At 40.1% G+C, this 26,344-nt stretch overlaps 1 protein-coding gene across 5 annotated transcripts in view; it reads left to right on the top strand.

The window, feature by feature from the left end:
- The window catches only part of BNC2 (basonuclin 2), a 429,551-nt gene that overhangs the window by 15,603 nt on the left and 387,604 nt on the right, over nt 1-26,344 (top strand). For 3 of the 5 annotated variants that reach the window (XM_043547733.1, XM_043547732.1, XM_043547735.1), the window contains exon 2: nt 7,948-8,096. In XM_043547733.1, the coding sequence (XP_043403668.1) occupies nt 7,998-8,096 (99 nt within the window). In that variant the 5' untranslated portion in view covers nt 7,948-7,997. Of the gene's footprint in view, nt 1-7,947; nt 8,097-14,724; nt 14,868-15,051; nt 15,107-26,344 lie in introns of those variants that run through there. The other 2 variants (XM_043547734.1, XM_037902021.2) reach the window with 2 other exon arrangements.

Genomic DNA, 26,344 nt, shown 5'->3' with positions numbered 1-26,344 from the left:
ACTTGCCCGAGGTGAAACATTTTGGTAGCTTTTGAGCTTTTTGTACTCAATCACATTTGATAAGTGTTAGAATCTTATGGGAAATAAAACTTCTACATGGAGAACTATTTGAAAAGGATCTTTAATAGCTTTAAAGACTGGAAAGAAGGTGTTCGTGTGGGTGGGAGAGAAGAGACTTCAGTAGAAAATGAGGAATAATGTATGGGGACTGGAAAAACTATTTGAGAGAGCCATAGTGGACTGTGCAACTGAAAATGCTCTCCAAATATGGAAACAAAACAAGTGAATGGGCAAGCTGCACTGTGAAATGCGTTAAAAAAGCATGTTAGGATGAGATCAATAAAAACCACATTATGGCTGTGAAAAAGATGCAAGATACCAAACTTATTTAGTAATCAAAAACTATACAATAGTCCATGAATTATTATAGCATGAGGAAAAAATAACTTCAATAATTATATTTCCCCTCGTTGATCTGGCTTTTCCTAAAGGTCGTCTTTTTTTTTTTTCTTTACAAGTAGAAGAGAAACAGAAAGGAGGGCAGGTGAGGAACCTCTGTATCAGTGACAGCAGAGGAGAGTAAAAGTGGGGGGTTAAAGGGGAGGCTACATTTGATCTTGTCAGTCTTTGAAGAAGGCAGCCACATTCTGTTTGGAGACAGAGGGAGGAGAGCTGCAGTTGGTAGAGAGGTGAAAGTCAATGACAGTGAAGCAGATGACAGAACTGGAAAAGGCCAGAATATATTTGCAGTGGAGGAGGTTTGTGTCATGGAACTCTATCCAGAGAACTGAGCTACCCTGGAACTGGAGTAGAGGAAAAGGATATTAGAGGTGAGCAACTTTGGGGAATGGTGGGATAGACTTGCTATAGGATGGCAGGGTGATGGCCATAGAGAATGGGGAGTGGAGGTAATCAGTGAACTGAGTCAGAAGACAGGTTTCAGAGGGAATTGAAATATCCATGACACCAGAATAGGTAGCTGATTACTGATTGGCATTTGTAAAGCACTTGAATGATGTTATACATGCTCTAAATATTATTGTATTAAAAGGTACCATGGACTTAAAAATTTCACTCTATCTTTGTTGTAAGTAACACTTAAAATTACTACAGTTGAAAGAGATTAGACAGCAAATATTTTGTTCATTTTGTTTGCTTTGTGCATTTAACAGTGCTTTCTGTATAGTCCTGTTTCTCCTGTTTGTGTCAACAAGGGGGAAGAAGGAAATGTGTTTTTTAAAAACCACGAGAGTATGCAGGGGGCTCAGAGGAAGGTGTAGGACCTGAAACTACTTCTAAACCGTTTTTAAAATTGATTTCAACCTGATGATGTCCCTTTATGCTAAAAATGTAAGATTTTATTGAGCAGGAATTTCAGTGAAAAAGCAAACATACTCCCTATTTTTTCCTAAATTGATGCACGGTTAAGTACAACAATTAAGATTTTGAACCTTCATTGTGCATATCTCTAAGATACATTGCTTAAACAGCAGATAGAATCAGCCAACAAATAACATTCTTTGCTCTCCTTGGAGCTGTTTTTTCAAGCACACTCCCAAACTTTTTACCCTCTGCTCCCCCCCAAAAAAGTCGTTGTACAGGGTGTCCAAAGTAAACCATCTAGTTTCAATAATAGCAGTTGTATGTCTCTTTAATCATAAACTATTTTCCTTCCTGCTTCTCAGCCTGGAAACCTTTCTGCCAGTGGGGCTGATTGTAATGCAAAATGATTTGGGGAAGTTCACAAAGCACGTGAACATCAACACAAATTACTGAGGGGAAAAAAGTATCAAAATACCCATTCTCTAAAGGAGCTCTGTATTAAAGCATAGCGCTGTGATGAAATAATACTCTCTTACTACCTATTGAGTTTAATTTACAAATCCAAACTTTCCATGGTGGCTATCTTTTTTGTGGGGGCATTTTCTAGTTGTCTACACAGCATGAAAGTTTCACAGAATATCAGGGTCGGAAGGGACCTCAGGAGGTCATCTAGTCCAACCCGCTGCTCAAAGCAGGACCAATCCCCAAATCCCGAAATAGCCCCTCAAGGATTGAACTCACAACCCTGGGTTTAGCAGGCTAATGCTCAAACCCTCTCTGTCCCCCCGTTTACAGTTAAGAATTGGTTATATTTTTCTTATGGTACTTTTGAAAAAAAGTAAGAGAGACATTTTTTGTCCCACGCAGACAGTAGTAGTCATCAAACAGGATGTGGCATCTGTGATTACAGCAAGTGTTGTTAAATATCCTGGTCTGAGCCTTATAAATTTACCGATGATGGATAGATGAAAGGGGTGTACTGCTATCATTTGACTTTGGTGACAACCCCTCTTTGTTCTTCCTGTAAATACATTCTTTGTAAACAAATACTTTAACACCCATTGCAATGGGCAGTCTTGGGAGCAGTTCTAGTGAGCACTAAAGTTTGGCTGTGATTTAGTGACTATTTCACTAGGGAGAGCTACCATTTCAAATTGTAATCACAACCAGCATCTGAAAAGATTTACAAAAAGACAAAACAACCATTCTGCCCCCAATCCAAATGTTATTGCTTTCTGAAAATACAGTGCTTTAAGAAATCCCCAGGCTAGAAGTGACTTAAGTATCACAGGTTAGTTCTGGGTCACCTGAATAGCCTTATTGTGGTTAGTGCTCTGTAATACTGTGCAAAAGACTGGTTTGATTCCTAGCTTTGGCTTATTAGACGGGATTATAGCAATGCTTGTATAGTACCTTTCATCTGAGGATCTCAAAGAGGAAAGACAATATTGAGGTACCAAAATGTTGCTATCCCTATTTTTACAGAGAGGGATAATATCTAAATGCAGATAGACCCAATATTTTCAAATTGTGGAGTCTAATCTTGGGCACCTAATTTCACTTTTTTCAGGGGTATTGAGCATTTTCAGCTCCCAGTGAAGCCAACTAGAGCTGCAGGTGCTCAGCACCCTCTGAAAAATTAGATCGCATCATTCTCTGACTGGAGTTATTTTCTCAAGGTTACACAGCATGGGGAAAAGTTCAGAACAGAACACCAGTCTTGACTGTCTCTTGCTCTGACCACTCGACTGCATGCTATCTTTAGGCTGATTTAGGAGCATTCTTGGTCATAACTAAGATAGACGAGAAAGTTATAATGTGGGGCCTTAGGGGAGGTATGGCAATATGTAAATTAGGAGATCAATACAGGAATATGCTCCGACTTCAATGGAAGACTCCCTTCAGAGAGGATTCTTGTAGCATTTCTAGTTAAAATTGTGTGTAATTGAAGAACTGCTTTTAGGAGCTGTACCACTATCAAATATACAGGGTCAGATTAAGGTATAGAGGCTCTATAGGTGCCTGGGGGCTCTGGCTCCTAGAGTCATGTGATTACATCAGACTCTAAGATTTTGGGAGCAGAAAGTATGGGTGGGGGGAGTTTCTAGCCCTCATGTGCAGGAGCTGTGGAGCACCATTTAAAGAGGGGACCCGCCCCCACACTGCCCCCTGACCATCCTCTCCCCTCTCACATGCCCTGCCCCAGCGGCCTCACTCCCTATCCCCATGACCTACAAATCTGAGTGAGTGGCATTGTGACCTGGCTTGTGGGATTCCAGCACCACTTAGGTTTGGCCTGGCCAAAAAGTGGTTGGTCCATATCCCGGCTGGTCTGCCCAGCTCCCTGGCTTGTGTAGATGTGACTGGTGCAGAGAGGCTGAAAGTAACTCTGAGGTGTGACCTGCCCCATCCACCTTGAGGAGTTGTTAATTCCAAATCCCACTGCTCTGTGGGACCACAACAACACCATTGCATCTCTCATGACTCTATGTGTGGCAGAAGGAGAATGCAATAGGCTCAGCCCCTCCACACATCCCCAAGTCAGTGTCCCAGCAGTCATAGCCCAAATATTGAGGGGTCCTTTTGTTGCCACTCGCACTGCTCCTAGGTGATAGAAAGGGACGCTATTAAGCTGCTCCTACCTCCCCAGTCATTCCCAGGTGGGGGAAGAGCTATGGTACCAGGTTTGAGAGATGTAACAGGCCATGTTACGATGTGCCTAGGGCCCTGTAAAAGTGAAACTCTGCAAAGACAGGGAATCCTCTCTCAATAGCCACATCTCCAGATGAGGGAACAACTCTTAAAAATGGAAACATTCCTATAAGGATAGTGTGTATATGTTCCACCCCCTCTACCTTTCCCCCAGAAAGAAACTTCCATTTGGCTCCACCTGTCACTGCACTTGTGAACAAAAGAGATTCTTCCTTGCTTTCCGAGACAGATTGCCGTTTTGTTTGATAAGAAAGGTTACTAGTAGCACTGTAACAAAGAGACTTAAAACAGTGTAAAATGCGTCCCTTACCCTCCCTGCCCGCCAAAATAAAAAAATCTACAATCAACTGGAAAGAATCCTCATGGTTTCCCAAAATATAAATCTTCACCAAGGAAGCCTCAAGAACTGCTGGGAGAAAATGGTGTGCGATTTGGACATGTTAGATCATGATTCCATCTATCCTGGTCACCAATCACTATAGTATCTAGGTGTAAATACCTCATTTCATTTGAGCTAGCTGGCACTCATCCCAGGCAGTGATGATTCTGCAGTTTCCCCCTCCTCTTCCTACAACACACTGGTTTTCAAGTAAGCAGTGCTTCTGACTCACTTCTGCTTTACAACGACAAGAAGAAGCTTCTTCCGGTACCACTGATTAAGTGTGGTAGCTAGTCAGCCAGCCCTACATTAATAGCAAGATTATGTGATGCTTCTGAGGCTGAATATGACAAACTTCTCTGGATATGGCTAGGCCAGCATGAAGTATTCTGAGAGCTAGATCGGGTCTGTAGTACATGGTTCGATGCCCCCGTGTTACAGTAGTAGTGAAGTACGCTTAGCCAGTTTTTCTCCAGTTGAACAGCATTTTCCTCTGAAGTCTGGAAAACTGCATCCATTGATATGCTTTTATAACAGATTTCCTGAACAAATGCCTCATGAAACTATACATGCAGGACCAGATGTCTGTGCTTCCTTTACATAAATATAGTACTCTAATTGAAGATCATCCATCCTTTTATACGTGGGATTGATCTGAGCTGCAATTTTTCATCGATGATTAGAATTAAACTTGATAGCTTCTCTTACGGAACACTGAGAAAGTGTATATTTTCTTCTGTAAATAAGAATAAAGTTGAATACAGTCTAAAAAGCTCCAGAGAATATGATATGGAAAAGTACAGTAATTATACTTTTTGTCTTAGAGAGAAATGTGACAGAAGTTGTTGGAGAATGCAGGCAATAACTATCCGACTTCCTTGCAAAAATGTGACGTGGACTATATTTCTGCCATTACAAAAAAACAAAAACATCCCCTCCTGCCCCCCCTCCCCTCTCCCCACCAACCACAAATAACCCCAACCTATTCTTTATTATTAAATAAAGAATTAAGTAGGAAATACCAAGAATGTTGTTGGAGGCACTGACAATAAAGCCTGGATTAGTGCTTTCCCCACACCAACAAAAACCAACCAAACAAAAACAGACAGAAATGTAGCTAGGGTGACCAGATTTCCCAATTTTATAGGGACAGTCCTGATATTTGGGGCTTTGTCTTATATTGGCGCCTAATTACCCCCACCTCCTGTCCTGATTTTTCACACTTGCTGTCTGGTCACCCTAAGTGTAGCTGCTAGGTAGCTGAAGATTCAGCTAACTCCGTGGCCACTCGGTTATAACGGATGCTAAGACTTTTAAGTGCGACTAACCCATTTAACCGTCAGGATATTGAACTGAAAAAATATGGAGATTCCAAGTGCATGCTTTTGGGGTTTGGTTTGGTTCTAATGATTGCCTTATCTCTTTAGTTGTAATCCCTTTCCCCTGCTACCAACCGGTGCACTGCAATCCAATTGGTTGGCAATCATATTGCAAGCTAAAGAGACTTAGTGCTTTACCAGCGATCCATGGTAAAAGGTTCCTCCAATACTTGTGCGGCAGGTCAGGCTTAAAAGAAGCTGCTCCTTAGAGCAGGGACTGTCTCTTCGTTACATGTTTATACAGAAATGTGGTCTTTGAACCTCTAAGTGCTACTGCACTGTAAACTATAGTGTCTGACTCATAAGGGCAATTTTTCAATTCACTCAGACTGTTGCTGGCTTTTTTTTTTTTCTATTGCATGTGCCAATTGAACACACATGGGTTTTGCTTGTACATCTACTATTTGGGTGTAAAAGTGATAGTACACAAATCATGGAGTGATGAGGGTGGCAATGGCTTTAATAGACAGGGTAACTTCCTCCCCATCTGTGGCTATCTGATCTGACTAGCAACAGCTGGGATGAAAGGCCGCAGCTTGGTCAGAAGAGAGTGGCAGCCAGAGAGGCTGGGGATCACCCTGATGGGAAGCTTCTCAGACACAGCTGGCGAGGAGCTGCGTAAGGCACAGGCCCAACAAGTGCACCAGGAGTGGGGTCAGATACCTGGGAACAGCTAAGTGGTTTGCTTTCCTTCTACTCCACAAAGTGAGGGAATGGACCGAACTTACTAAGTCCCTTGTAACAGACCCCTAGCTTACAATAACAGCAGGGGTTAAAGAGGAGTCAGCATAGGTTGGCAAACTGAAAGGCCAATGTATCCTCAATGGTCGCATAAGTAGAGAGGAGGGGAATGGCACCCCCTCACACCTGCATACTCAAGTTGTTTGGGTGAACAAAGAGGTGTGTATAGAAATGGAAAGCAGGTTGAGGCCCCTTTGAAAATGGGACCCGTATAACTTCAGTAAAAAGAGATTTATTCGCAATTCAGACCATTAAGTTCATAATGTCCTAGTCAGCACTGTTGAGATCGACCTGGTAGACTAAAACACCCTATCTCTAGTTTTAACATCAGTTATTTCAAGGTATTTATTTGATACCATGGATTTTCTTTTTAAATTACTGATTCTTGTGTAAAAAGAAAAGGAGGACTTGTGGCACCTGAGAGGCTAACAAATTTATTTGAGCATAAGCTTTCGTGAGCTACAGCTCACTTCATCGGATGCATTCCCGATATATTTTAGTAATCTTTGGGGGCTGTGTCTGGATTGTTTTTTTGCCATGGAGAAGAAATATACAGAGTGAAAAAATAACTGTTCATAAATTAGGGGTCCCTGTACTTCTTGGCATCCATTTCAGTTACTTTAGGCTATATCCCTGCTCAGTTATATTGGTATAAATCCAGAGTAAGTCCAATGGTCTTACCCTAGAATTACAAAAGCATGACTGAAAATAAATTTTTTCCTTGAAAGTTTCAGTGAACATGAAACCTGGCTGATACTGAACATCACATTTCGACATATGATTGTTCGTTTACACAGTGTATGTTAAACAATGAGAAAGGGTAGTGTGGGGTATGGAAAAGTCTCTTTAGTTACCCATATTGGTAAAAGAACTTCCCTAGTAGAAAGTCACATTTCCTAGCCTTGTGTTCATATATAATGAAAGAGTCTCATGCCCTACATAATTGATGCAAACTAGCTGAGCTAAGAATGCTGAGAGATCCTCAAATTTGAATTTCAAACTGACTCTAATTTTTTCTTCTTCTGAATTTTAAGAGTTTTAAATGAATCCTCTCGCCAACCACTGGTGTTTCTCCTTTTCATCTTGGGGTGAAATGGAGTCAATATGGATTTCGGTTTTTTTATTTTAAAAGAAAAATAGTCCAAACCTAGGAGATTGGCCCAAGCCATGGAGTTTGGATCTGGACTGAAACTTCTCTGAAAAAGTTGGGCAGATAAGAAGGGGAGGGGAGATTCGGAGTCCCAGTTGAGTCATTACCTTTTAGCATTGACGATTCAAAATGCTGTTTATCTAGATCTGAAGATTCACCTGTGGAACTGCAATGACATTATTAATGAACATAACTGCAATAAGAAAAGTAGGTTGTATACACAGCACTTGCAATTCAATAACTGCATTCCCTCTTCTTCTCAGAACTTGGTATTTGCAGTGCTCTTCATGCCTGACACTTCAAATGCCCCAGAATGGAATCTGTGGAAGAAGAAAGCATTGGAGGATACTCCTCTGAGAGTAGTTGCACTGAAGGCAAGGAAGAGCCCCTGAGAAGTCCAACAGTCGAGCAGGTCAGGCTTCTTTTGGGTTTGAGGCTCACAGCATTGTGGTTGGGCTAGGAATTTGTGGTTAAAGTAGCTTGGCCTTGCTAGGACTGGCTGAGGAATAAGAGCAAGTTTTTCATAATAATTTAGGGGTTAAGCCACCACTTGCCATCTGCTGTTTCCTCCCTTAACAAGCCCCTACTGTGGCTTGTTTACCTTAATTGTAGTCTAGTGGCATTTCTCCCAATGTAACCCTGTCATACTCAACAATTTATGATGCAATCACCAGCCTTCCAGCTGTGGACTGGATTGGGCCCATTACAGCCCATCTGTGGCCAGAGAGATTTGTTGTAAGCAACCAGCCCAGGGAGCAAGTTAACAAGACCCAAAACTCAGCCCCAGAGTGTATATGTAGAGGACCATCATTAGATAACCCTAAAACAAGGGGGAATGTACCTAGGTATAGAAAAGTGTAGTCTCTTAGTTGTTATGAAACATTGAACTTGTTTTCATAGTAATTCAAACAAACTCGGGGAAATAAGAATATTTTTCAATACCATTTTTGGGATATTCAGTCACTTTTTTCCCCCTGGCATTTTGATCCAGTGGTAATTTCATGTTAGGAGGCTGAATGACCAGAAGTTAATACTTAAATGGGCCATGACTCATGATGCAAGGTTTTTAAAACCTAATTTTAATGTATAGTAGCAGGTTCATTTTGCCCTGCTACATCCATTTCAGATTTCCCTTTGCTCAGGGCATATAATATTACAAGACCTGTCTCAGTGAGACTATGAAACCCTCAGTAGTAACCTTTCAAGCCTGGAAATCTGGCAGATTTTCGTGACTTGCACTGCTCCATTCAAGGAACTTTGTTGCTCTTAGGATATGGAGCCACACATCAATATTTGATATGACTGAGACTAAAAGAGTATTTTGGTTTCAGCTCGTTTATAAAAGCAAGCTCAGTGCAAAAATGTTTACTGTAAGCTACTATGATGAGAGAAGTGAGATCCCATCAACAGTTAATGTTCAGGACTGGAGCAGTTAAGTTGGATAAAAAAAACAACCCCAAAGAGACTTTTCAATCATGCTTACAAACATCTCACCAAGGCACTCACTCTTGATCATAGTACTATCAAAAAAACGAATGGCAAAGTGTGAAGAGAAATGAAAAGCATCAAGGATCACTGGGGAAGAATATTGTAAGGAGTTATACGAGATAATCTAAGGTGTGTTCCAGAATGCACCTAGAATATTAAGGCTGTCTGCAAGTACTGATTACACAGCCATAAAGAAATTCTTGTGGACAGAGACTGAAAGTAACATATAAGGAGGAATAAAAGTTCAACCTAGAAAGGTCCATGATTTCAAAGGGGTAATGATCTTACTGGAGGAAGGATGACCATGGGACTGAAAATTAGGTCTGGGATATGTGTTCTGATCTTGGGCAAGTCACTTAAACATTTCTTATCTCATTTTCCCCTACAAAATGCTGCCTTGTCTCTCAGAGGGAAGGAGAACGGGAGAGGGGGAAGTAGTTGTGAGGCTTAATACATTTTAATGTTTGAAAGTTGATTTGAGATACTTTGACAAAAGCTGTTCTAGAACTACCGAATAATACCTATAGCAAAAGCATAGCATATGCTGCTATGATTGAGTTAATAAGAGGACTGGAAAGCATGCTTGTCTTTGAAAAAATCTGCCAAAGCATTTGGGGAAGATTGGTGTAAATCAAACGATGATGATGATGATTCCTAAGAAAGAATTTAAGGAGATGAGAAGGCTGGACAGATGTTATATATGCTACACAAGGGAATGGAATTCCTGCTAACCGCTCTTCTGGATCCCAACAAGAGCAAGATTTGGGATCACTTTCTGTGCAAGTATTTTGGTGGAAAAGGCAAAAGTAATTAAATGACCTGCCTTTACATGAGTTTCCTAAATTATGAAAATGTTTTTGACTAAGACTGCATCCACGAATATATGCTGTAACGTCTGACATACCCTTTATAATCTTTACAATAAGATTTGTGAGTCTGTCTCTGTGATTCCAAGCAGTAATAGTGTAATACCAGAATGACAGTTTCAAGAATACTATAAATATCTGAATCCTGGGTTGTATCTTGCTGCTGTATACAAAATATTATCTTGCTGTTGCATGCAAAACATATTCTTCCATCATGTTTTCCTCATTATTGGTACACATCATACTGAATGATCAAGGCAGACATTAGCTACAGTAACAATTACATGTTTGCCTCACAGAACCATGTCAGTTCACCTTCCAGTTTTAAGCAACTGTATGAGTGGAAACTGATCCAGTGAAGAGCCCAACAGTGTTTTCTGCAAGAAAACCCTTAAACTTTGCATTTTCCCTGCTGGTGATGTAGGATACCACACAATTCATGTTATGCTATGAATGCAACTTGCCTTGTATTAGTTAGAATAAATGCCTACATCATATACCACACATATGAACACCCATTGCTAGAACTTGTCTGCATACTTCCTTAAACTGGAATTTAATTGCTTTGTGTTTTTAAGGTTCTGTGCACCAATATATGCCCCACAATCCATGTCACTGATATTAAGAATGAAATATTTCACTTTTTCCAATGTCCCAAATGTGATTTGGAAGAAAGAGGGTTTTGTACAGAGTAAATGGAGGTATCGCTGTCTAACAGGGAAGGAAATCAATTACTCTTCGCTCAGAAGCATTACCTTGTGGGTGCAACTATTTAATGTCTCCTTTTAGAATAGCTTTGAAAGTGCAAGATACAAACATAGATCTAATTGTTGCTGCAGTTCCCACTTACTACCTTGACCTGGCTCATGGGTGAACTAATATTTGAGAAGTATACATTATGCAATATTTCAGCATAAATAATTGCATCCAAAAAAACTATATTAAAAGAACACAGAGATTACAAAGTTGAACACTCAGATGTTAGGAAATGCCAGGATTCAGGTTGCCCATGCCACCTTAATTTGGCCCCTTGTATCATAATGCATATGCAGTCTTTAATTACACAAAAACATACTATTATTTTCCACAAGATCCCTGTCTTGTTTGGTGTGCAGGATGGATGGATAGTGCTCTGGGAATGAATCAGGGTTGTTGTGTAGTGAATGAGACTGCTGTCTGCAAGACTTCTTGTTGCAAAAGGTGTATGGTGAACATGTCAGGGGACTGCAGGAAGGATTGGCTCATGGTTAAGGCAGTTGGATACCATCCTGGGGGACTGGATTCTATCCCTGCCTCTGCCACAGAGTTTTGGTGCGATGCTGAGCAAATCACTTAAACTAAATATTCATAGTCACTGATTATGTGTTCCTTGTGTTTCTGGTTGCCCAATTTGAGACATCTTGGGCCAGAGTAACAGAACTGCTGAGTGATCGTAACTAACTGAAGTTGATCAGAGCCATGCTTTAAGCATATAAAAGTGCTATAAAAACACCAAGTACTCTGAAAAATCAGGCTCTAAGTGCCTTAAATTGGGCATCCAAAATTAGTGGACATGTGACAATTTTGGTCTTAATCCCTCTGTGCCTCAGTTCTCCATCTGTAAAAATGGCAACAATCCCTCCTATTTTCACTGGGATATTGTGAAGATAAATTCATTAATGTTTGTGAAGCACTCCAATGCTATAGTGCACCACAGAAATGGCTAGGAAGGGTTTGAATGGTGTGTATTTAAATAAGGCCTGAGGCCACACATTGAAAGTGAAGGATAAAAAAAAAAAAAAATCAAATACATACCCATTCACTGAATAAGCCTTGGGTCCTATGGAAAAGTAGTGTGTGTTCATGAAACTAAAGACAGTATCATAAAACAAGGGGGTTGAATTATGTGTAAATCTGACCTTTATTAACTTTTGAGTGTTTGACTTTAAAATCTTAATGTTCTTTTTTTAATGTAATTTTTTAATGTAGTTTGATTTTTTTTAAAAAAAAACAACACACCTCCAATTAGCAGCAGCAGAGCTGCAGAACCCTGGTACCATGCCGCAGAATTTAGGTCCAGCATCCTACAGCAGTGCTTCTCAAGCTAACTGATGTGGGGGACCGGCAATTTTTTTTCCAATGTGCGCACAGACTGGCAGCTGATGGCTCGCGGACTGGCACCGGTCCACGGACCACCACTTTGAGTGGCACTGTCCTACAGAGTGCCCCATGCCTCAACTGTAATCTACTTGGTTTAGTATGTCTGAGTGTCTCTCACGCAAGTGGCTGGCCCCAATGAGGATGACAGTCTGCTTTTTACTTGCTGCTGAAGAAGTTACTAGGATGGCTCTAGTGGTAAGTGTAATAGTGACACTGCCATGTTACAGGGGTACGTATAACCTTTTGTTAACCTAACCCATGCCCTGTGACTGAGGCCAAGAAATAAAGATTAGTCTCTTACCAGCTTTCTTGTGTGGCACATCCTTATTACCTAGGGGATTGTACCTTTGACATGGTGAAGGTCCCAAATTTTATGACTAACTCTGATTCAGGCCAGTCTGAAGCAATCTGATGTGCAGAAACATGCATGTGGGCTTGTGAAAGTATTTAGCCACCAGAGGGCTGTGTGGCCACAATTTTTTGGCAGGTTCTTGGCCCTTTATTGGTTCAAATGATCCAGTCACTTGATTCAAGTGGGTGAATGGGTCTGTGTGCGTAAAGAGATTTGACTCTGAAATGAGTAACCAACTTTTCTTACGTCTCTGCTCTGTTGCTAGAAAACCCATCCGATTGTGGCTTACTTCTCTTTCCTAAATTCTTCAAAACCCCAGTTTGGTAGTCAGCACCTTCTAATGTAAGCTATATAAAGGCGGTACCATTGTGCAGCGAATGCAAACCTGCCTTGCACCATAACCAATCCTAAAGTGTACTCCCAAAGTAATGAGGATCCAAACTAATCTGGGTGAAGTGGGGGTAATATAAATCTCAGTTCATACGCTTGTCTGTTATGCCCAGTGAAGGGATTCTGTATACTATCCAAAATGAACCATTCCATGGAGGAGTGGGTAACTTGGGGCATGTATAGGCCCTTGTCTGCAATGAATAGCTGTTTGATAGTAGCATGCATAGATCTGATTACTCTTCCCACACTGGAGATGGGCACAGAAAGTGGGGGGGGAGGGGAAAGAAAGAACGGTGATGCTTTTACTGTATTTGAAAGAAACAAAATATTATTTTTTAAAGAGAAGTAAGGAGCCTTCATTTTGTTATCCGGACTATTTGGGAGGGGAAGGGTAGATATTTAAGTAGACAACAGATGTGGTTACTACTACCACTGGATAGACAAATGAACTTTTTAGACTTTAGTCATCCTCTCCCTTTTCCAATTACTCATGTGGATTTACATATCTGCCAACATTTCAGATCCATAAATAAGGCCACTAGAGGGAAAAGTTTTAAATCCTTTGATGCACACTGGGCTAATAGAAGACTTCGGAGGAAAAGGGGACATTCAGCGTATAGGAACAGGCATAAAATTGGTGCCATTTCGTCTCCTGGGTTGGAGGAGCTGAAAGTTTGCTCAACCGTGATAAATCAGTGCAACTGGCTGTGTTGTTCCCACATGTTAAATTATGTCCTGGCTGATGGCGATGATGAGTGTGTGTGGCTTGGAAAGGGTGTGGATGTTGTTGCATGTGCCTTAAAAATGTATGCTCCCAGCTGCAGTTGTGCGCCGGGGCGCTGAAGCTCGTGTTTTTTCTGTGTCTCCAGGGCAGGGTTTAGCTCGGCTGGCTCCGTGTCACACACAGATGTGACTCTTGTCTTCCCCCGGCAAACGTACAACCGGGACGGCTCCCGCCCCCCCTCCCCCCCCAAAAAGCCTTAAAAAAAAAAAAAAAAAAAGTCTCCAGCTCCCACACCCAGCAGCGGCAGAGCCCCGGGAGCTGATGGAACTGGGGGGGAGGAAATCGGGACCACGAGCAAAAACTTCAGCGCTGCCTAACTTTTCTCTTCCCTTTTAACGCGCTTCCCGGGGACTTTCTCCCATTTCCTTCGGGTTGCGTCTGCTTTTTTTTTTTTTTTTTTTTCTTTCCCCCCCTCCACCCCTTTCCCTTCCCTCTCGCTCTCCAGCGGCGGCTGGACGCCTGGAGCTGATAAGGAAGAGGAGAAGCAGCCGCAGGAGAGCTCGCCGCCGCGGCGAGGGGGAACCGGCCAGAGGGGGAAGAGAGCCCGAGCCCGAGCACACGCGCGGCGAGGTCGGCTCGCAATAAAGCTCGCTGGGGCTGCTCGGCTTTTTTGACAGCTGGGCTCGAGCGGCCTCGGTGGGACATCTCTTTTTCCCCCCCCCCACCCCCGCCCGGGTTTGCACTTGCCCCCCCTCCCCTCCCTGCCCCAAGAGCCATGCAAAGCGGCTGAGGGTTAAAGGGGAGCAAGGAAGCAACATTGTCCTTTCCGATCCCCTGGCAAATCCTCCCCCCCGCCCTTCCAGCCCAACAACAACAACAAACCAACCTGTGGAGGCTTCAGACCCAAACCTGGGTCCCTCTCGCCCCCACGGCAGCTCGCTGTTGAAAGGTCTGTCTCGCTGCTGCTGAAGTTTTGGGGGCTGAAGGTTTGAGGAGCTCGAGAGACTCCCCCCCCCCCCGTTTTTTGTTGTTTTTTTGTTTTTAGTTCAAATCACCTGAAGGCTTGAGAGTGAGCGGGGGTGGGGGTGGAGGGGGGCAGAGAAAGAGGAAAACCGAGACGAGCAGAGAGAGCCCAGAGGCAGAAGGAAGGGGCTGGTGCAGGCACGGCTGCTGAGAGGAGATCAAAAGACAGGGGGTGCACTTGACAACCAGCATGCAGAGATGGTAAGAAGTTTCCAACAGCTTTTCGGCTTCATTCTAGCCTTTACTTTTTATTTTGTTGTTAATACATTGTGCAGTAACCAAAACAGCCCGGCTTGGGAGCGTGTTCCAACAAACAGCTGGGGGCGGGGGGGGGGGAGACATGTGCTACGTTGAAATAATGATTTAAGTTCTCCCAAACTTTCAGGCAGTTTGGGATGGGATGGCCACAGGATTTTGCTGCTACTTTCCTTCCACCAAAGGTGAGGGGATAATGTTTTGTGTGTTTTTTTTTTTCAAAAGTTTTCGGAGGGGGGGGGGTGTGAGATTGAATTAGACGGACTGTGGGGTGAGCTTTTTTTGGAAACCACCCTCTGCTTGGAAATGAGTAACGTTTGCACACAACGTAAAGGTCACCTTTGAAAGTGGGAGAAGAGGGGATGGGGGTGGGGGGCGAGGGTGAGAGAGAAACAGCGCCTGAGGCAGGGAGACAGAAGTGTAAATCCACCTTCCATCAGTAACTCTTTCTTCTCTTTTGCTTGTGCATGTGCTTGCAGTTTACACCTTTCCCATCAGCAGTTGTGCCCAGAACTTGTAGGGAAATATTGATGTGCTCACTGGAAGAGGGAAAACAGCTTTCAGAGCATGTTTGCTGGCTCTCCTGTGAGCAGATGAAACGAGGCCAGTTCTTTTACACCAGGATTTTAGGAAGCAGGTTTTTTGTTTTAATTAAAAACATATTTACATTAAAAATAAAAACCGAGATGACTCAGGATCTCAATTTGTTTAAGTCCTCTCGCCTGGGCTGTGGTGTGAAGATACCTTTACAGCTGCAAGGAACAAGCACATTTTAGGAAGCAAATGTATATGAAGCTTGACAGTGATATTTCTTGGGTTAAAAAGTATAGTTCGTTCAGCTAGTGAGGAGCAGGGACCAGCCCATATTGAATAAAGTGGTGTGTTGCTTGACCACTCCCATGCTTTTAGTAAGCTTCCACAGTAAATTGCTATTGTTTACCCACACTTGGGGATTGGATGTACTGTGGAGATGGGATAGTATATATAAAAAGGGGGGTGGGGAGGAGAGGAATGAGACAGAGGGTTAGTATTTTTTCCATTCCTTCCTTAATGTGGCATGTCTTATTTCAGTGATGAAAGCCACAATTCTTGGAGTGTAGGAAATGCCACTGTTAAATGCAGGCAACAACAAAACCCCACCGAAAACCAGGGTGGGGAGGGGAAAAAAGCAGCATGTGCCCAGGACTGGTTACAGCAACAGGGACAGAAATTAAAGTGGTTTTGAAAGCAGCATGCGAATTATGATGATTCCCATTTACCCTAGAGTCAAGCTATTGTAAAATTGATGCACAAAAGACATGTAATAATCTGGCGTACTCAGGATTAAAGTGGCAGAGTGTCTTTTTTGTTGCTGTTGTTCAACCAACAGTTAAAACGTCTTTTAAGTAAGCAGTCAAAGCAAAATATTACATGTTTCTCCTTTAAACTTGTGTGTCCTTCAGACATGGAAGCTAATTAAATGTTCGGAGACAGGAGAGGACTTTATTTTTCATTATAGTATCTTCCATATACCATCTATATTATCGCTCATCTCATAGTCAGGAATTACTTTTAAAATAGGGTAAGCATTTTTTGTCAGTAATTATTGAGTTCATTTCAGACAATAATATTTAATAAGCCTGATCAGCAGATACTGCTTAAGAATACCAAGTCCCTGAAAAAGTATGTGTAACTTTCCTTTCCCTTAAAAATTGGAGAAATCTTCAGTCTTATATTTAATGAGGCATAAGTCCTCGGTGTTACACTAGTTTCATTTTAAGCTGTCCAGCGTTAATGAACCTTCTAGCTGTATGTATGTTCTGCTTTAAATTCCTGAAAAGCATGAGATTTAAAAATCAGATCACTAGATCTTTTGCAAGTTATTTATTTGGTAATTTTACATGATTCAGGTGCAGGATAATATGAATGTTAACTTTGTACTTATTTGTTATGAGAGAAGTTAGAAACTGCTTTTCAGACCCCAAAATATGAACTGTTCTGTATGCACAATGATTAAACACAAAACAGAAGGGTTCTGGTTTAGTATATTAATTTAAAAAAAATTGTTAAAATATTTTAGGTGGACAAATCTAGGAGATGTATGTGTTTTGTTCACACTGTTTGAGTTTTTATACTTGAAGTGTATGTGACAGATGGAGATATGCGATTACATATAACAGAAGCAGTAAAGGAACAGACAAAAGCAGAGCTGACTATTTCTGTATTAAAATGTAAGTGCTACAGTTTGACTTTTCAAATGAGTTTTTGCGTTCAGTGCTTTACATAACATTTTGTCCTAATCTTGCTTGCTGTCAGGGATGTTTCATGGTTGTGCAATTGCTGCAGTCAAGAATGCCAATTTGCATTCCAGGAGTGTCATTTGATTACTTTTATCTGCACAGCTCCAAGACTGGCCCAGACCTCTCATTTCATCTTGCCATGTCACGAGTCAATGCTGTGTCGTCTTTTCAAAAATCTGCCTGATTTAGACAAGAAAGAAAAGTACTTTCATGTTGCAGCCGCACTCCCCTGCTAACTTGTCAGCAGCAGGATGTGATTCGCTTGGGCCCAGAAGAATGGTACAGAGATGAGGGTTAGGCGGTTCAATAAGCCCGTGGACAGGTAGTGTGTGACATCCCAAGAGAGCTTAAGTTAATGAAGAACAGGTCTGCTTAGTTCTCCACACTCTGACCTCGTGCTGTCCCCACAGTTTTCTCATTTGATCTTTCCCAGCAAATTGATCTTTTCTTGTATTTTCTTGCCTTCCAAGTTAGTCCTTATGGGACTGAAATTAGCAGAGCAACTTAAGTTGGATAATACAGCTGTTCAGAAAAGAAGAAATTGGACACGAGCTCAGAAGGGGGAAGGGGAAGAAAGCTATTCTTTTTGTTGTTGTTACTGAGAATTTTTTTTTATTTTATTTTAAAGGACTTCAAAATAGGCAGTAGCTTGGAAATCCACTTTTTTTTTTCATTTTAATCTTTCTGGATGGTCTTTTGCACGTTTGTTTTTTCTAAGCATACATATTTGAGACAAATAACTTAGCAGTATATAGTGCAGGTTTGTTTTAGTATTTGTCAGTTGAACTTGTTAGAAATGATTTGCTAGTCTATAATGAGGCTTTTACAGTTACAGTGAGACATGCTAAATATCAATTGCACATGCCAACTACATTATTTATAGTCTGCTAAATAAGTATAATTCCATAGTATCCAATACTGAAATGCAGAAGAGATTAAACAATAAAAGCCATTACAAATGCTATATGTAAATATTGTGGTAGGTGAAAATATAGTTTGCAAGTTAGCACCCACATTAATAGTTTTCTGGAATACAAGCTCATGGAAACAACATTGTTTTTGAATTAAGGTACATTATGTTTAAAAACTGGGCTCTAAAATAGGGGTATAGTATTACTTTGTCTAAGTATCTTTGTTTTATTTTTTCACTGCATGTAATGGTTGAAAAGTAGGAGGCTATATATTTTAATACATACATGACTAACTTGTCACATAGAGTGTAAGGTTTCAGGTTAGAATTTTGTAAGTTGGAAGTGATTAAGAGATTCTTTAGTTTGCTGCATTATAATAAGTAATATTTAACTTTCTGGGTTTCATAGCAGATGTTCTCATTTATCATCCACATCTTTGCAAGATGTAGTATTGAAAACATTGCTGAATAAAAACAAAAACACTTATCTAAGGGAAATCCTGCACACTCTCTCTCTGTATTGCTTTTTAAAATGGAAAGGAAATGGAAAGGATCATTGGTTGGTTAAACTCCTCTCTGCAGAGCTACTGGGAGCCTCTTGATTTTATTAGGTATGCCTAAGGTTTAAAAAAATGAAAACATACTCAGAAAAATGGAATGGTTATGAAAAGAAGTTAGTAATCATCATAGATCTAGTGGTTTAGGCTTTGGGGATGACTTTATTGTGTTTTAGGTGTGATGTACGTGCATATCAATAGGATTTGCAGTTGACTCCTATAATTCTCAACAACTGGTTTTAATTTTCAGAAAATTAAATTGAAGTCCAACTAAAATGCATTTGAGACATTGAATTTATAAAACAAACTTCCATATTATTATTATTTTTATTATTATTTTAATTGAGCGGGTCTTTGAAGAAGTCCTTTTCACACATTGGACACCGGCCTTCAGAAGTTATATTATTTTTGTTAAAGAACATTTACATAATGAAAAATCCTCTTTACTTTCTGCAATACATGTTTATAGGTTCAGTTTGTGTTTGACTATAAAACTAGTAAAGTCAGTCACAGAAAAGACAAGTGTTACATGTAAAGATTCCTATATAATGTAGAGGGCACAATTAGGACAGAGGATTCTCTTTAGAAAATGGATAGGCTATGAAGGAATAAGTAACAGTTACTACTTTATTTAAATAAATGGTACTTAACAATTTAATGAAATATTTGTTTGTTTAATCTCACATTTTGTGTCTATCTCTTTCCACCTAATTTGTGACATGTTGACATTTAAAAATCCCATTGATCATAATTGCTCCATAATAGTCCTATGCTAGCTTTTATGAGCATTACTTTGAACAAACTTATTTACCATTTAAGTAAATGATATAATCCAGTGAGATAAACTGCCAGATTTGTCTCTTTATCTCTTGCACAGCACAGTAGCTCTCATTCTGTTGCTAGCTAGTAAAAGCTTTTATTTGTTGCTTATTAGAACCCTTAGTACACTCAGGAGTTCAGCTGTAATTTAATTTGGTTGTTCAAAGACGCTCTTCGGTTGTTTTAGAATGTTTTCATAGCACAGTTTTACCACACGTTATAAATATGTATGTTCTACTACAATACATAGGCAGATAGGGTTGCAGGTAAATCAAGGCTTTTTCATCTTTCACTGTTGAGTTTGTTTCTGGACTTTGTGCTTCTAGAATAACTTAAACTAAGTAATAAACCATGAATGCAGATAACTTCAGATTTGTGTTCTACTTATCACCGTAGACTGCTCTTTTTGCTTCTCTTTTTGCTCTTTTCAGTAACTTTCTGTAGAGTTAAAATGGTTTACCATTTACTTAAACCTCTCTTGATAGAAAATAATCAAACCCAGAAGGGTTCTAAAAATAAGTAGATAATAAGCACCACAATCCTTTTTTAATGATGAAAAATAAAATATATGTAAAACTGATGAATAAATCACAAGCATAAGAAACTAAAATGCTGTAAACTATCTTCCGAGAAGTTTTGAAGTGCCCATGATCTGATGCACCATTTGGAAGTTTAGCCACGTTTTTGCAACATAATACAATTTTTTAGGCCAACAATTGTTCTGCGCTATAAAACCACATAAAGTAGTGCCTTCAGAATTCTTTGGCTACGAGGAAAACCTGCTGATAATGTAGGAGTACAGATTATGAACTGCTACAAGCCTTTAAGGATATTGAGTGTATGTGTGACACCCATCATGCTGTCAATTGAAATCATATTGAACCCATGTTGCAACTATATCATATTTGTCAAATGTGGTGGTGGTTTGAAACGTGTGATTTGTGCGTCTTTAGTCCCTGTTTTTTTATGTTCAGTACAAAGATGTAACAACAGGCACAAAACATTTTTCCCTTATTGTGACCTTACATTTGCCAAAGTGCCCCATGCTGAAATTCCTTTTCAGTGTCTTTTTTTCTTCCAAAGCCAGACATGTACCCAGACACAAAAGCCTCTGTGTATAGCAAGCTGTTTTAAATATTGTGACTCGTCGATGTGCTGTCCTTTCTCTGCTTGAGCCAAGGATCTCTGCTCAGTGTCTGTGGATTACCAAGCCCCTTCTTTATTGTACCTCTTGTCAGCTATTCCTATTCATTTAACCTTTCATTAGTGTCTGTGCAGCTTCACTGTCTGGAAAGGCAAGGAAAAACCTAAAGGCCTACTGTCACAGTTATTAGATTTCTCGGTTACATCCCAGCAACCATAAAGGAGTAAGAGTCAACACTATTGTCATGCATGCTGCTATCCTGGGGTGCAACTCTTCTATGCGTGTCAAGGACATGTGCCACATGTTGATAATGCATCCCAGGGATAAATGCACAACATGGGGGATAGACCAAGGCTGGAAGTAATGAGCTTTGTAGGAGTTATTGCAAAGACAAACAGTTTGTGCAGGAATTTTGCTTAAGAGGCCAAAGAGATGGACTTGCATTAAATGTTGCCAAGGTTTGCCTGTGAGGTACTTGTCAATCATGTTAGTTTCATTTAAGTTTCATTTACAAGGGGGAAAATTAAATGTTTCTGCAACTGGGAAATGTATTGACTTTTTTCTAACCTGGCAGCCATGGAATATATTTCAAGTAGTTCTCCAAAACATACTGTACTTTGAATCATCTTTTTTGGCCTGGATCAAAAATTGTCAACTCAGCCAATTAAAAATTTTCAAAACTGCAAGTAAGATCAGGTTAACAGAAAAATACTGATATGCATAAACAAAGGATCAAACTAATTCCCAGGTGGTAACTCTGTTGACTTAACTGGACTTGTCCTAGGGATGAATTTGACCAAGAATCTGAAGATGCACTTGGATAACTTCAACCACCACCCCTACCCCAAAGAGCAACATCAAGGGGCAGATTTTGCAGTCCGTGGGGCTGACTCTCCACTCATGTAACTCCACTGAAGGCAAATAGAATGTGATAAAGTGGGGAATCACTACTTTTGCCAACAAGATTGTAATTTACACCAAGAAAAAAAAGATGGATTTATTCCTCACTTCCCTCTCCTACAGCACAATGTAGTAATACTTTTATCACTCTTATCAAAATAGTTTAATACATGCCTTTATGGAAATATGACTTTCCTAAGAATATAGAGTTAAGCTTAAAGTGAACAGAATGTTGGGAATCATTCAGAAAGGGATAGGTAATAGGACAGAAAATATCATGTTGCCTCTATATAAATCCATGGTACATCCACATCTTGAATACTACATGCAGATCTGGTCGCCCCATCTCAAAAAAGATATATTGGAATTGGAAAAGGTTCAGAAAAGGGCAACAAAAATGATTAGGGATATGGAATGGCTTCCATATGAGGATAGTTTAATAAGACTGGGACTTTTCAGCTTGGAGAAGAGACAACTAAGGGGGGATATGATAGAGGTCTATAAAATCATGATTGGTGTGGAGAAAGTAAATAAGGAAGTGTTATTTACTCCTTCTCATAACACAAGAACTAGGGGTCACCAAGGAAATTAATAGGCAGCAGGTTTAAAACAAATAAAAGGAAGTATTTCTTCACACAACGCACAGTCAACCTGTGGAACTCCTTGCCAGAGGATAGTGTGAAGGCCAAGACCATAACAGGGTTCAAAAAAGAACTAGATAAATTCATGGAGGATAAGTCCATCAATGGCTATTAGCCAGGATGGGTAGGAATGGTGTCCCTAGCCTCTGTTTGCCAGAAGCTGGGGATGAGCGACAGGGGATGGATCACTTGATGATTACCTGTTCTGTTCATTCCCTCTGGGACACCTGGCTCTGGCCACTGTCGGAAGACAGGATACTGGGCTAGATGGACCTTTGGTCTGACCCAGTAGAGCCATTCTTACGTTCTTAATTATATTTGAATAGAAACCATTAGTTTTGTATATATTCTAAGGGCCTACTCCGGATCACGTTTACACCAGGGTATATAAGTAGTAACGCTAGTGAAATCAATATAACTACATCTTTGTGAAACTGCAGAAGAAAGTGTCTAGTCAGGCCATTAATGTTTTAAATATGGCACACTATGAAGACTTGTAAGATAACAAATATGAATGAGAAACTAAAGTTTGCACAAGTTTCATCTTTTCTGAAGTTGTTTGTATTGAGTTCAAGTAATGTAAATAGCAAATACAAGTGTAAGTGGCCATCATTTTATTAACAGCAGTAGTAGTTGCTTCCCCCCACAACCCCAATTCTCACGTGGAAGAAATGAAGCATGGCTATACCATTTTGTTATAGTACAGAATATGGAAGGTAAAGTGACAGGCAACATATAATGTAGTAGTAAACTGTAGAAATAATTGCCTCAGAAGGAGACCATACATTAGATGAAATTCAGTAGGCAGTACAGAAATCTTTTTAATGTTGTTGTTACACAAAAGTGGATGGCAGTTCTGCCACTGATGTTAAATACCAAACTCCCTTAAATTCTATTAGGCAGTTATATTTTTTTGTGAGCAGGAATGGACAAACATTTAAATGGAATTAAAACTACCGAAGTGAATTGGAACAATTATAGCATTGGCTACTTAGTTTTAAGCATTCTATCGTTACAAGACTGATACTAGTTTGTTTGAATCTAAAAGTTACTACATGGTTTCCAAATCAAAGATGAAAGGGCCAGTTAAGTATCTAATACATTTTCATGTTGAAATATAACATTTGACATTTGGAAGGGTGTGCTTAGCATGATGAACCCCTTTTTCCATACTCTAACTTATCCTGGTAATTTTTGTAATAAAAGTATCTTGAAATTGAGTTATAAGAATTGAGGAGCAAATAAAAGGTAAACTAATTTGGAGGTCCCTATTAGTGTCATTGGTGAACTAAAGGAAATATTTGTTTCCCTGGAAGCTTTCATTTTCTCTGTGTTCATGTTAATACATGTCTATATTTATTGCTTTCTGAATAATGACTTTTGTAGTTCTTTTGATAGACTGTTATTGCCTTAAGTACATTGACTTTGCGTGGCACTTTGCCAGTTTTGCTAGACAAAAGTTTCATTATTCATCTTGGTAAGTATTAGCAACCTCATGGTTGCTTTCATATCAAAAGGATTATGTTATATGCATATGTTTTTTGGGAAAATGACCATTTTTAAATATTTATATGTGGATGATTTACAAACACTTGTAGCTCATAGGATTACTTTGTTAGCTATTATATCCTACTAATCCAGCCAGCTGTATCAAATAATATGTTTCTCTTTCTGAATTAATCAATTTTATTCTTATATTTTATCAGTATTAATTCCTATGAATTTTAGGATGTGTTAAGCATATGATATGTGTTTCCTAATAATTATACATAGAATAAGTTTTGCTGAAACGCAAGAAGCCTACCGGCTTGTAAGAGCCGTTAAGATCTGTTAAATAGCTAAAAGTTGAATCAGTTAAGAGTAAATCAGCATAAAAGCTGGTAACCATTGACACAGATAAGAATGGTCCCTGAACTTTGGGGAACCAAAGGGAGGAACTGTACACATCACTGAACAGCTTTATCCGGCGTCTACAACTGGTTGGTAACCTCAGGATACACCACAACTTGGAAGTCACCAAGAGAGCCTAGGTTGGCAGTTTTTGGAGTGAGATAATCCTTATTAATATATAGAGAGTAAGTGTCCTATCCACTAACCTATAGGATAAGGGTACCCATAAATTTCTTAGGGTACGAAAATAAGATTTGGGTATAGTAGGTTGGGCCTGAATTACATAGCGTCAGGATCATATAAAAACCTTGTAAGGAAGAAGTCAGAAGTCCTCTTCTCTCTCCTTAAGCTTCTTTTTATTAGATCTCTTTTAGCTTTCTTCTAGTGCTCTTTTAGTCTTTAGCTGTTTCTTTTCTTTGTTCTCCTATATTCTACAGACTATCTTTTTATCCACTAATCATTCGATCTTCTATCAGGCTATCCGCTCAGCTTGTGTAGTATAGTATAACTACTCAACATTCCTAACTATTGGGGAAGCCAGAATCATCGTGTTATTGCATGCCAGGGGTAAGGCTGGTCCTTCACTTCCTATTACCAGGTCCTCAAGGAAGGGTGTGAGTATGTTAAGTTAAGGCACTTATAATAGGAATGTTACCACCAGGAGTTTTAGAATTCTTTTACTGTTTTGCAGTTATAAGTTTCATAGCATTTATTATTCTTTTGTTAATCTCAATAAAGTTTTTATCAATTTGGTATTGTCCTCAGTGTAAGTGTTTTTGCCAGCACCCCAAGAGTCCTCTCCCAATATAGAACTCTCTGAGTTCTTGTACCCTGTAGTCTGAATTGGACAAGAACCTGTAAATCTTCTGGTTGGATGCAATCAGTGGCGAGCCATAGCTAACCCATCAAATTCAGGTCAACACACTAATACAATTGTGTAGTGCTTTTACATTGACCAATGTCACTTATGTTTCTGGATGTCCATTGAAAAACTTTCCAGAGTGATACCTTGGAAAAAACTCTGCAAGAATGTTAAATTTTTCACTAAGAACTTGTCAGTCCTTTGCTGAAAATAATAATGGTACTAGTGATCATTGCATATTTTCATTGATTACGCTTAGCTGTCACAACAAGGCATGACCACCGTTTTCCACGTTTTGTTTCTAGAGGACACCAGTGGGCTTGATCCCAATAAAGTCAGTGAGAGCAGGAGGAAGCTTAATGTGTGATGATACAACAATTTAAATGTACTGCAATGTGTTTGCTTTTCAGTAAAACCCATGTATTCTAATATGCGTGCTACATTTGGGCCAAATTTAGAGGTACTATGTAGGGCAGCATAAGTTGGCATATTAAGTATGTGTAAGAGAATCTGAGCCTATGATGAGATGTTGATGAGAAGGTTGCAGCAGGAGAAGCAATTTAAGAGGATTGTGTAAGGGGTATGAGTTAAAATAACTCACACCTTATTTTAAGTTCCTTTCTTGTTGTTTTCTGCTTTCATTGTATAAATTACACCAGCTTAAACTCAGTCACTTTCCTGTACAGCCACTTACCAACTTGTAACTTGTACCACCTTGCATATTATCTCTGAATTTAGCCCTGTGCATTGGAATGAGTTTTCATAGACTGTTTCATTTGTGTTTGTGCTGTAGGAAACAAGTTCCTCAAATGCTGACTACAGTGGAAAAGACAGATTATTGTGGCTCATACCAGTGTTGCTAGGGGAAGGGTGACAGGAGGGAGAAAGAAGTGAGGAGAGGACTTCTTAATTCACCATAGCCCAGTGGATTGTGGGTAGGAGTGAGAGCAACAACTGTATAATCACTTCCGCCTACTCCTAATTGGTCACTGCTATAAAGACCCAAATGCTAACGTTTGCATTGGCAAAAATATCTCCAGGGAAGCAGGGGGAGCTAGGGAGAAGAAGGCATAGCCAATACTGGCACTGCAGCACACCATATCCTGAGAGATGGTCACCACAGAGGACTGGATGTGCTGGTTTTCCCAGTGGTTACCACTGGAGCAGGGCATGAGTTTGGCATCTTTGTAAGTAGAAAATATAGACTACAGGAGAGTGGCAATCCCAGACTCCCAACTGTCATACACTTGAGATGGAGAGGTTGCTTCTCTCGTAGAACTGTCAAATAGGATCTGATGGACGTCTGGACCCAGGGAAAATCCCGGCTCTCAGTGCAAGAGTTCGGTTGAACTGATGGAAATAAGTGGTTGGACCAAGAGGCTGTTAAGATACTTCAGTCTTCACCATACAAGAAGGGCTAT

Source organism: Chelonia mydas, chromosome 5 (genome assembly GCF_015237465.2).
Source record: "Chelonia mydas isolate rCheMyd1 chromosome 5, rCheMyd1.pri.v2, whole genome shotgun sequence".
Lineage (NCBI taxonomy): Eukaryota > Metazoa > Chordata > Testudines > Cheloniidae > Chelonia > Chelonia mydas.
This window is presented reverse-complemented; position numbering and strand designations above follow the sequence as displayed.